The 11,992-nt window shown below is 51.3% G+C and overlaps 1 protein-coding gene across 1 annotated transcript; it reads right to left on the bottom strand.

Moving 5' to 3' along the window:
- Positions 1-11,598, bottom strand: ASB13 (ankyrin repeat and SOCS box containing 13). Its single transcript, XM_059472870.1, has 6 exons — positions 11,521-11,598; positions 9,058-9,245; positions 5,014-5,164; positions 3,469-3,603; positions 1,974-2,165; positions 1-268 (listed from the first exon to the last, which is right to left on the bottom strand). Exons 1-6 carry the CDS (start codon positions 11,561-11,563, stop codon positions 141-143), a joined length of 837 nt encoding a protein of 278 aa, XP_059328853.1. The 5' UTR covers positions 11,564-11,598; the 3' UTR covers positions 1-140.
- Between the last annotated feature and the right edge of the window lie 394 nt (positions 11,599-11,992).

Below are 11,992 nucleotides of genomic sequence, written 5' to 3'. Positions count from 1 at the left end.
TTTACAGCAGTGCCTGGAATTAAATTAACGCGGGGATTTGGGGGGAGGTAGAAGAGCAGGAGAATTCCTCCGAGGCTGTGGGGTTTGTCCCGGGGTTTGTCCCGGGTTTTCCCGGGGTTTTCCAGGGTTTCCTGGCTCTGTCAGTTGTAGGACAGGTACCGGATGAGCCGAGGGGGGATCTGGAGCTTGGAGATCTCGTGCAGGCCCCGGCGGCCGGCGGCTCTGCGCACCGACACCCGGCACAGCTGCAGCAGGCTCAGCGGCGTCTCTGGGGGCAAAAATGGGGAAAATGGGATCAGAAATGGGGTCAGAAATGGGAATGTGGGATCAGAAATGGGGTCAGAAATGGGAATGTGGGATCAGAAATGGGGTCAGAAATGGGAATGTGGGGTTAGAAATGGTGTCAGAGATGCGAATATGGGATCAGAGATGTTGTGCAGGCCCTGCTGGCCAGTGGCTCTGCGCACCGAAACCCGGCACAGCTGCAGCAGGCTCAGCGCTGGGGGGAAATGGGAAAAATGGGATCGGAAATGGGAATATGGGATCGGGAATGGGGTCAGAAATGGGAATGTGGGATCAGGAATGGGGTCAGAAATGGGAATGTGGGATCAGAAATGGGGTCAGAAATGGGAATGTGGGATCAGAAATGGGAATGTGGGATCAGAAATGGGAATGTGGGATCAGGAATGGGGTCAGAAATGGGAATGTGGGATCAGAAATGGGGTCAGAAATGGGAATATGGGATCAGAAATGGGAATGTGGGATCAGGAATGGGGTCAGAAATGAGAATATGGGATCAGGAATGGGGTCAGAAATGGGAATGTGGGATCAGGAATGGGGTCAGAAATGGGAATATGGGATCAGGAATGGGGTCAGAAATGGGAATGTGGGATCAGGAATGGGGTCAGAAATGGGAATGTGGGATCAGAAATGGGATAAAAACGGGATCAGAAATGGGAAAATAAGATCAGGAATAGGAACATGGGATCAGAAATGGGATAAAAATGGGATCAGAAATGGGATCAGAAACAGGATCAGAAATGGGAATGTGGGATCAGGAATGGGGTCAGAAATGGGAATGTGGGATCAGAAATGGGATCAGAAACAGGATCAGAAATGGGAATGTGGGATCAGGAATGGGGTCAGAAATGGGAATGTGGGATCAGGAATGGGGTCAGAAATGGGAATGTGGGATCAGAAATGGGAATGTGGGATCAGGAATGGGGTCAGAAATGGGAATGTGGGATCAGAAATGGGAATGTGGGATCAGGAATGGGGTCAGAAATGGGAATATGGGATCAGGAATGGGGTCAGAAATGGGAATGTGGGATCAGAAATGGGATAAAAACGGGATCAGAAATGGGAAAATAAGATCAGGAATAGGAACGTGGGATCAGAAATGGGATCAGAAACAGGATCAGAAATGGGAATATGGGATCAGGAATGGGGTCAGAAATGGGAATGTGGGATCAGGAATGGGGTCAGAAATGGGAATGTGGGATCAGGAATGGGGTCAGAAATGGGAATGTGGGATCAGAAATGGGATAAAAACGGGATCAGAAATGGGAAAATAAGATCAGGAATAGGAACGTGGGATCAGAAATGGGATAAAAATGGGATCAGAAATGGGATCAGAAACAGGATCAGAAATGGGATAAGAAATGGGAACATGGGATTGGAAAGGGAAACATGGGATCAGAAATGGGATCAGAAACGGGATCAGAAATGGTAATATGGGATCTGAAATGGGATCAGAAACAGGAGAAATGGGAACATGGGACAAAAATGGGATCCGAAAGGGGATTTGATGGCCAAATTCCCAAGAAAAAGGGGATTTTTGATGGCCAAAATCCCAGGACAAAGGGGATTTGATGGCCAAATTCCCAATGAAAAGGGGATTTGATGGCTGAATTTCCAGGACAAAGGTGATTAGATGTCCGAATTGCCAACCAAAAGGGCGTTCCCGCACTCACTCTCATAGAACTCGAAGCACTTGGCCGCGGGGCTGCTGCTCCAGGTGTAGTCCGAGGGTTTCTTGCCCCGGTTGTCCCGGGCGTAGATGTTGCCCCCAAACTCCACCAGCAGCTCCACCAGGTCCACGTTCCTCACCTTGGCCGCGTGGTGCAGCGCCGTCTCGTGCAGCTTGGCCGCGTTCACGTTGGCTCCTGGGGGATGTTCCGGGGGGGAACGGGATGAATACGGGCAGGGAAAGGAAAGACGGGGGGGAAAAGGGGATTTAACCAGGGAAAGGGAGATTGAGGCAGGGAAAGGTGGATTTAGCCAGAGAAAAGGGATCAGAAATGGGAATGGGAGTGGGACCAGAGGAGTCTGTGCAGGGAATAATTGGATCAGGAATAGCATCAGGAATGGGATCAGGAACGGGACCAGGAATGGGATCAGGAATGGGACCAGGAATGGGATCAGCAATGGGATCAGCAATGGGATTAGGAATGGCATCAGAAATGGGACCAGAGGGGTCTGTGCAGGGAAAAACAGGATCAGGAATGGATCAGGAATGGGATCAGGAACGGGACCAGGAATGGGATCAGGAACGGGATCAGCAATGGGATCAGCAATGGGATTAGGAATGGCATCAGAAATGGGACCAGAGGGGTCTGTGCAGGGAATAATTGGATCAGGAATAGCATCAGGAATGGCATCAGAAATGGGACCAGAGGGGTCTGTGCAGGGAAAAACAGGATCAGGAATGGATCAAGAATGGGATCAGGAATGGGACCAGAAATGGGACCAGAAATGGGATCACAGGGTTCTGTGCAGGGAAGAACGGGATCAGGAATAGCATCAGGAATGGGACCAGAGGGGTCTGTGCAGGGAATAATTGGATCAGGAATAGCATCAGAAATGGGATCAGGAATGGGACCAGGAATGGGATCAGGAATGGGACCAGGAATGGGATCAGCAATGGGATCAGCAATGGGATTAGGAATGGCATCAGAAATGGGACCAGAGGGGTCTGTGCAGGGAAAAACAGGATCAGGAATGGGATGAGGAATGGATCAGGAATGGGATCAGGAATGGGATCAGAGGGTTCTTTTTGGGGAAGAACAGGATCAAGAATGGCATCAGGAATGGGACCAGACATGGGACCAGAAATGGGATCACAGGGTTCTGTGCAGGGAAGAACGGGATCAGGAATGGCATCAGGAATGGGACCAGAGGGGTCTGTGCAGGGAAGAACGGGATCAGGAATGGGATCAAGAATGGCATCAGGAATGGAATCGGCAATGGGATCAGCAATGGGATCAGGAATGGGACCAGCAATGGATCAGAGGGGTGTGTACAGGGAGAACAGGACCAGCAATGGGATCAGCAATGGGATCAGCAATGGGATCAGCAATGGGATCAGCAATGGGACCAGCAATGGGACCAGCAATGGAGCAGAGCTGTGTGAGCAGGAGCCGCTCCCCAGGGCATTCCCGAGTCTCTCCGGGCGGATCGGGGCCGTACCTGCCTGCAGCAGCAGCTTGGCACAGTCCAGGTGCTCCCGGGCACAGGCCACGTGCAGGGGGGTCCCGAAGTGGCAGTCGTGGGCCTCCAGGTTGGCACCCACCTCGATCAGGAGCTGCACGCACTCGGGGCTGCCTGCCACGGGAAACACGGGAAATCCAATGGAAACGGGAATGGCCAACGGGAACTGGGAATGGGCACTGGGAACCGGGAATGGCCAACGGGAACTGGGAATGGCAATGGAAACTGGGAATGGCCAATGGGAACCGGGAATGGGCACTGGGAACCGGGAATGGCCAACGGGAACCGGGAATGGCCAACGGGAACTGGGAATGGGCACTGGGAACTGGGAATGGCCAATGGGAACTGGGAATGGGCACTGGGAACTGGGAATGGGCACTGGGAACCGGGAATGGCCAACGGGAACTGGGAATGGCCAACGGGAACTGGGAATGGCCAAGGCAACTGGGAATGGGCACTGGGAACAGGGAATGGCCAACGGGAACTGGGAATGGCCAACGGGAACTGGGAATGGCCAACGGGAACTGGGAATGGCCAATGGGAACTGGGAATGGCAATGGAAACTGGGAATGGCCAATGGGAACCGGGAATGGGCAATGGGAACCGGGAATGGGCACTGGGAACCGGGAATGGCCAACGGGAACCGGGAATGGCCAACGGGAACTGGGAATGGGCACTGGGAACCGGGAATGGCCAATGGAAACTGGGAATGGCCAACAGGAACTGGGAATGGCCAATGGAAACCGGGAATGGCCAATGGAAACTGGGAATGGGCAATGGAAACTGGGAATGGCCAACGGGAACTGGGAATTCACCACACTGAAAACTGGGAATTCCTGCTGAAAACCAGGAATTCCTGCTGGAAACTGGGAATTTCCAATGAAAACTGGAAACCAGCCTGGAATAACCCTGGAATGACCCTGCAATGGCCCAGGAATGGCCCTTGAATGACCCTGGAATTCTCCTGCAATGGCCCAAGAACAGCCCTGGAATTCCCCTGGAGTGGCCCTGGAATGGCGAGGAACTGCCCTGGAATTCCCCTGGAATGACGCAGGAATTGCCCTGAAATGACCCTGGAATTCTCCTGCCCTGGAATGACCTTGGAATTGCCCTGGAATAACCCTGAAATGACCCTGGAATGAGCCTGGAATTGCCCTCGAATGACCCTGGAACTAATGATGCTGGAATTCTCCTGGAATGACCCAGGAATTGCCCTGGAATGGCCATGGATTTTCCCAGGAATTGCCCTGGAATAACCCTGGAATAACCCTCGAATGACGCAGGAATTGCCCTGAAATGACCCTGGAATTCTCCTGCCCTGGAATGACCTTGGAATTGCCCTGGAATAACCCTGAAATTACCCTGGAATTGCCTTGGAACTGCCGTGGAATGACCTTGGAATGACCCACAAATTGCCCCGGAATGACCCTGGAATGCCCCCGGCACTGCCCTGGGATAACCCCGGAATCGGCCCCGGAACGCCCCCGCAATGCCAGCCCCGAATGCCCCGAATGCCCCGGTCACCGTTCATGCAGGCCTCGTGCAGGGGCGAGGCCGTGTACAGCGGCGGGTTCACCTTGGCGCCGTGCGACAGCAGCACCCGCACGCACTCGATGCTGCCCGAGGCGCACGCGTCGCACAGCGGCGTGCTGCCGTCGATGTTCCGCGCGTCCACCTAACGGGGGAAACGGGGCGAAAACGGGTTAGAAACAGGGAAAACAGGGGAAAACGGGTTAAAAATAGGGGAAAACGGGTTAGAAACAGGGGAAAAACGGGAAAACGGGTTAAAAATAGGGGAAAACAGGGGAAAAACAGGTTAAAAACAGGGGGAAATGGGAAAAACAGGGAAAACGGGGGAAAACGGGTTAGAAACAGGGAAAACAGGGGAAAAACAGGTTAAAAATAGGGGAAAACGGGTTAGAAACAGGGGAAAAACAGGAAAACGGGTTAAAAATAGGGGAAAACAGGGGAAAAACAGGTTAAAAACAGGGGGTAATGGGAAAAACAGGGAAAGACGGGAAAAACAGGTTAAAAACAGGGAAAAACGGGTTAGAAACAGGGAAAAAGCAGGGGTAAAACAGGTTAAAAATAGGGGAAAACGGGTTAGAAACAGGGGAAAAACGGGAAAACGGGTTAAAAATAGGGGAAAACAGGGGAAAAACAGGTTAAAAACAGGGGGAAATGGGAAAAACAGGGAAAGACGGGAAAAACAGGTTAAAAACAGGGAAAAACGGGTTAGAAACAGGGAAAAAGCAGGGGAAAAACAGGTTAAAAATAGGGGAAAACGGGTTAGAAACAGGGGAAAAACGGGAAAACGGGTTAAAAATAGGGGAAAACAGGGGAAAAACAGGTTAAAAACAGGGGGAAATGGGAAAAACAGGGAAAACAGGGGAAAACGGGTTAGAAACAGGGAAAACAGGGGAAAAACAGGTTAAAAATAGGGGAAAACGGGTTAGAAACGGGGAAAACGGGAAAACGGGTTAAAAATAGGGGAAAACAGGGGAAAAACAGGTTAAAAACAGGGGGAAATGGGAAAAACAGGGAAAGACGGGAAAAACAGGTTAAAAACAGGGAAAAACGGGTTAGAAACAGGGAAAAAGCAGGGGTAAAACAGGTTAAAAATAGGGGAAAACGGGTTAGAAACAGGGGAAAAACGGGAAAACGGGTTAAAAATAGGGGGAAACAGGGGAAAAACAGGTTAAAAACAGGGGGAAATGGGAAAAACAGGGAAAACAGGGGAAAACAGGTTAAAAACAGGGAAAAACGGGTTAGAAACAGGGAAAAAGCAGGGCAAAAACAGGTTAAAAATAGGGGAAAACGGGTTAGAAACGGGAAAAACGGGAAAACGGGTTAAAAATAGGGGAAAACGGGAAAAACAGGTTAAAAACAGGGGGAAATGGGAAAAACAGGGAAAACGGGGGAAAACGGGTTAGAAACAGGGAAAACAGGGGAAAAACAGGTTAAAAATAGGGGAAAACGGGTTAGAAACGGGGAAAACAGGGAAAACGGGTTAGAAACAGGGAAAACAGGAAAAACAGGTTAAAAATAGGGGAAAACGGGTTAAAAATAGGGGAAAATGGGAAAAACAGGTTAAAAATAGGGGAAAATGGGTTAGAAACAGGGGAAAAACGGGAAAACGGGGAAAACAGGTTAAAAATAGGGGAAAACGGGTTAGAAACGGGAAAAATGGGAAAACGGGAAAAACAGGTTAAAAACGGGAAATGGGAAAAACGGAAAGACGGGAAAAACATGTTAAAAATGGGGAAAACGGGTTAGAAACAGGGAAAACGGGAAAAACAGGTTAAAAATAGGGGAAAACGGGTTAGAAACAGGGAAAAACAGGGGAAAATGGGAAAAACAGGGAAAGACGGGAAAAACAGGTTAAAAACGGGAAAAACAGGTTAGAAACAGGGAAAACAGGAAAAACAGGTTAAAAATAGGGGAAAACGGGAAAACAGGGGAAAACGGGTTAAAAACGGGAAAACGGGTTAAAAACAGGGGAAAATGGGTTAAAAACAGGGAAAAGCAGGGGAAAAACAGACTAAAACCAGGGGAAAATGGGAAAAACAGGGAAAGACAGGGGAAAAACAGTTAAAAACAGGGAAAAATAGGGGAGAACAGGTTAAAAACAGGGAAAAATGGGTTAAAAACAGGGAAAAACGGGAAAAACAGGGAAAGACAGGGGAAAAACAGGTTAAAAACAGGGAAAAAATAGGGGAAAACAGGTTAAAAATAGGGAAAAACGGGTTAAAAACAGGGAAAAACAGGGAAAAACAGGTTAAAAACAGGTTAAAAACAGGAGAAAATGGGAATAACAGGGAAAGACGGGAAAAACAGGTTAAAAACAGGGAAAAAATAGGGGAAAACAGGTTAAAAATAGGGAAAAACGGGAAAAACAGGTTAAAAACAGGTTAAAAACAGGGGAAAACAGGGGAAAAACAGGGAAAAACAGGGGAAAAAGGTTAAAAATTAGGAAAAACAGAGGGAAACAGGTTAAAAATAGGGGAAAGGTTAAAAACAGGTTAAAAACGGGGAAACAGGGAAAAACAGGTTAAAAACAGGGAAAACGGGTTAAAAACGGGGAAAAAACAGGGGAAAACAGGTTAAAAACAAGGGAAAAACAGGTTAAAAACAGGGGAAAACAGGGGAGAAACAGGGAAAACAGGTTAAAAATAGGGGGAAAACGGAGGAAAACAGGTTAAAAACAAACAGGGAAAACCAGGGGAAAACAGGTTAAAAAGTAGGGAAAAGTAGGGGAAAGGCAAGTTAAAAGTAGGGGAAAAGCAGGTTCAAAGTAGGGAAAAGTGGGTTGAAAGCAGGTTAGAAGCAGTTTAAAAGTAGGGAAAAACAGGTTAAAAGCAGGTTAAAAGTAAGGAAAAGCAGGGAAAAGCAGGTTAAAAGTAAGGAAAAGCAGGTTAAAAGTGGGTTAAAAGTAGCGAAAAGCAAGGGAAAGCAGGTTAAAAGTAAGGAAAAGCAAGTGAAAAGCAGGGAAAAGCAGGTTAAAAGTAGGAGAAAAGCAGGTTAAAAACAGGTTAAAAGTAGGGAAAAGCAGGTTAAAAGTAAGAAAAAGCAGGTTAGAAGTAGGAAAAAGTAGGGAAAAGAAGGTTAAAAGCAGGGAAAAGCAGGAAAAACAGGTTAAAAGCAGGTTAAAAGTAGGGAGAAGTGGGTTGAAAGCAGGTTAGAAGCAGTTTAAAAGTGGGGAAAAGCAGGTTAAAAGCAGGTGAAAAGCAGGGGAAAGTAGGGGAAAAGCAGGTTAAAAGGAGGTTAAAAGCAGGGAAAAGGAGGTTAAAAGTAAGGAAAAGCAGGTTAAAAGTAGGGAAAAGCAGGTTAAAAGTAAGGAAAAACAGGGGAAAGCAGGTTAAAAGGACGTTAAAAGTAGGGGAAAGCAGGGAAAATCGGGGAAAAGCAAGTTAAAAGAAGGGGAAAGCAGGTTAAAAGCAGGGCTGTGCCCTCCTGGCAGGGACTTGTGCAGAGCCACAAGGGCCCCTGAGCCTCCTTTGCTCCAGGCTCAGCCCCTGCCCAGCTCCCCCAGCCCCTCCTGGTTCTCCAGGCCCTTCCCAGCTCCCTCAGCCCCTCCTGGTTCTCCAGACCCTTCCCAGCTCCCTCAGCCCCTCCTGGTTCTCCAGACCCTTCCCAGCTCCCTCAGCCCCTCCTGGTTCTCCAGACCCTTCCCAGCTCCCTCAACCCCTCCTGGTTCTCCAGACCCTTCCCACCTCCCCCAGCCCCTCCTGGTTCTCCAGGCCCTTCCCAGCTCCCTCAGCCCCTCCTGGTTCTCCAGACCCTTCCCAGCTCCCTCAGCCCCTCCTGGTTCTCCAGGCCCTTCCCAGCTCCCTCAGCCCCTCCTGGTTCTCCAGACCCTTCCCAGCTCCCTCAGCCCCTCCTGGTTCTCCAGACCCTTCCCAGCTCCCCCAGCCCCTCCTGGTTCTCCAGACCCTTCCCAGCTCCCTCAGCCCCTCCTGGTTCTCCAGGCCCTTCCCAGCTCCCCCAGCCCCTCCAGCCCATTCCCAGCCCCTCAGGCAGCTCCCAGCACCCCCAGTGCCGTTCCCAGCGGGACCAGAGCAGTCCCACCTGTGCCCCCGCCTCCAGCAGCAGCTGCACGCACTGGGCCTGCCCGCGCAGGCTGGCCTCGTGCAGGGGTGTGATGGAGTCGTAGGTGACGGCGTTGACGCAGGCCCCGCTCTCGATCAGCTGCCGCAGCTGCGCGATCTCCCCGCGGCGCGCGGCCTCGTGCACCGGCGTCCGGTCTGCCCAGAAACCTGCGAAATGGGGGGAGATTTTAGTAAATTCCTTTTTTTTTTTTTTTTCTTTTTTTTTTTTTAGGGGGAAAAAAATGTGAAATTGTATTTTTGGTCATTTCTGTTCCGCGGTGACTTCACTCCGTAATGTAAAAATCCGCCCTGGCCTTGGTCGCTGCGGGGATGGAAAAAGCCATGCTGGTCTTGTGGAAATTAACGGTCTGGGAGAAAATATTCACTAGGGAAAAATAGCAATTTTGGAGAATATACCAGTTTGGGAGAAAATATCCATTTGAGAGAAAATATCCATTTGGGAGAATGCATCAGTTTGGGTGAATATACCAATTTGGGAGAAGATACCAATTTGGGAGAAAATATCCAAATGGGGAAAAAATACCCATTTGGGAGGATATACCAGTTTGGGAGAAAATTACCAGTTTGGGAGAAAATATCCATTTGGGAGAAAACAGCAATTTTGGAGAAAATACCAGTCTGGGAGAAAATAACCATTTGGGAGAAAATATCAGTTTAGGGGAAAATACCAATTTGGGAGAAAATATTCATTTGGGAGAATATATCAGTTTTAGAGAAAATAGCAATTTTGGAGAAACCCAATTTTGCCCCTGCAGGAGGATGAAATTCCCTAAATCCATTTTGGTTTGGAATGATGGAGCTGGAAAATCCATGGCAGTAATTCCATATAAACTACAATTGTTGCATCCTGCCCAGTGAGAATAGAAGGATTTTTCATATATGGATTTTTCATGTATGTGTTTCTCCTGAAAATTCAAATTTTGGAGAAAATATCCATGGAGATCTGGATTCCTGGAGGAGCATGGGAAAAGAGCTGGGATCAAGCTAAAACTCAGCCCAACTCAAAAATCCCTTCCCAGACTTCGGATTCCTGCAGGAACAAGGAGAGCTGGGATGAAGGATAAACTCGGCCTAACCCAAAAATCCCATCCCAAAAGTCCATGGAGCTTGCAAAAAGAAGTTCCCACCTCCAAGACCTCAGCTCAGCAGCCAGCACGGGGCAATTCCAGCTCATGTGGCACCATGAGGTGACAATGTCACCTGCAGCCATGGGTGGCATCTTGGCAATGAGGAATTCCTGCCTGGGCTGGCATTGCCAGAGCAGCTGGGGCTGCCCCTGATCCCTGCAGTGCCCAAGGCCAGGCTGGAGCAGCCTGGGATGGTGGCATTGGAATGGGATGGGCTTGAAGGGCCCTTCCCACCCAAACCATTCTGGGATTTGGGACACTCAGAATCCATCCCCAGGGATTTTTATGGAAGTTGGGGATGGCAAAGGGAAGGGAGACCCTTCCTGGAGTGCTGAGATTGCCAGTGAAGCCCCCAGAGCCCAAAATCCCTTCCTGGAGAGGAGTCGGGGTGGGGATGGATCCAATGCCAGGCTGGGAGAGCTGGGAATGGAGGGAATTCCCTGGAGAGGGAGCCTGGGGTGGGATTTTGGGAAGGGATTCCCAGAGCAGCTGGGGCTGCCCCTGATCCCTGCAATGGCCAAGGTTGGACGCTGGGGCTGGAGCAGCCTGGGACGGTGGGAGGTGTCCCTGCCCCGGGAATCGGGACACGAGCCCCGGGGGTGACCCGGGAGCAGCCGCTGGGATTTGGGCACCGCGGCTCCAAGGTGGGAACATCCCGATCCCACAGCCCCACAACACCGCACGCGGGGATTTAGGGAGGAACAAGGATCGTTCCCCGGAATTAGGGAAGAAGAAGGATCGTTCCCCGGGAATTCGGGAAGAACAGGGATCGTTCCCCGGGAATTGGGGAGGTGGAACAAGGATCGTTCCCCGGGAATTAGGGAAGAACAGGGATCGTTCCCCGGGAATTAGGGAGGTGGAACAAGGATCGTTCCCCGGGAATTAGGGAGGAGCAAGGATCGTTGCCGTGTCCTGACGCTGTCCCGAGCATCCTCTCATCCCTTTCCTTGCCAGAGGCCACTCGCTGCCCAAACCGCCCTGCAACCCCCAGAGCCCATCCTGTACCCCCAAACCCCTCTTTAACACCTCAAATCACATCCTGCACCCCAAAATCGTCCTGCAGCCCCCAAAACCGTCCCGCAATCCCCAAAACCCATCCTTAAACCCGCAGAGCACTCTGTAACACCCAAAATCACACTGTAACCACCAAACCCACCCCGCGATCCCCAAACCCACCCCGCAACCCCCGCACCCGCCGCCCCGCGCAGCTCCCGCCTATTCCCGGCCGGCCCCGCTCCCAGCCCCGTTCCCGCCGCTGCCCGCGGTGTGCCCGGCCCGGCCCGCTGCCCACGCACCGATGTCGCCCCTCAGGGAGCCGCTGCCGCCGGGGCTCTCCATGGCCCGGCCCCGCGGAGCCGCCGCTGCGGCCTCGTCGCGAGCCGGGGCCTGAGGGGCTGCAGGGCCCGCCGCGGAGCACGCCGGGAGTTGTAGTGCGGGAACGGGCCGCCATGGGGGAATGGGCTGGGGAAATATGGGAACTGGGATGGGAACGGGGTATTGGGGGCACTGGGATGGGGAACGGGGGGACTGGGGGGACTGGGATGGGGAACAGGAGGTACTGGGATGGGAGAACAGGGTATTGGGGGCACTGGGATGGGGAACGGGGGACTGGGATGGGAACGGGGGACTGGGATGGGGAACGGGGGCACTGGGATGGGGAACAGGAGGTACTGGGATGGGAGAACAGGGGACTGGGATGGGGAACGGGGGGACTGAGGGAACTGGGATGGGGAATAGGGGGCTGGAGGTATTGGGATGGGGGAACGG

Source organism: Ammospiza nelsoni, chromosome 5, assembly GCF_027579445.1.
Source record: "Ammospiza nelsoni isolate bAmmNel1 chromosome 5, bAmmNel1.pri, whole genome shotgun sequence".
NCBI lineage: Eukaryota > Metazoa > Chordata > Aves > Passeriformes > Passerellidae > Ammospiza > Ammospiza nelsoni.
This window is presented reverse-complemented; position numbering and strand designations above follow the sequence as displayed.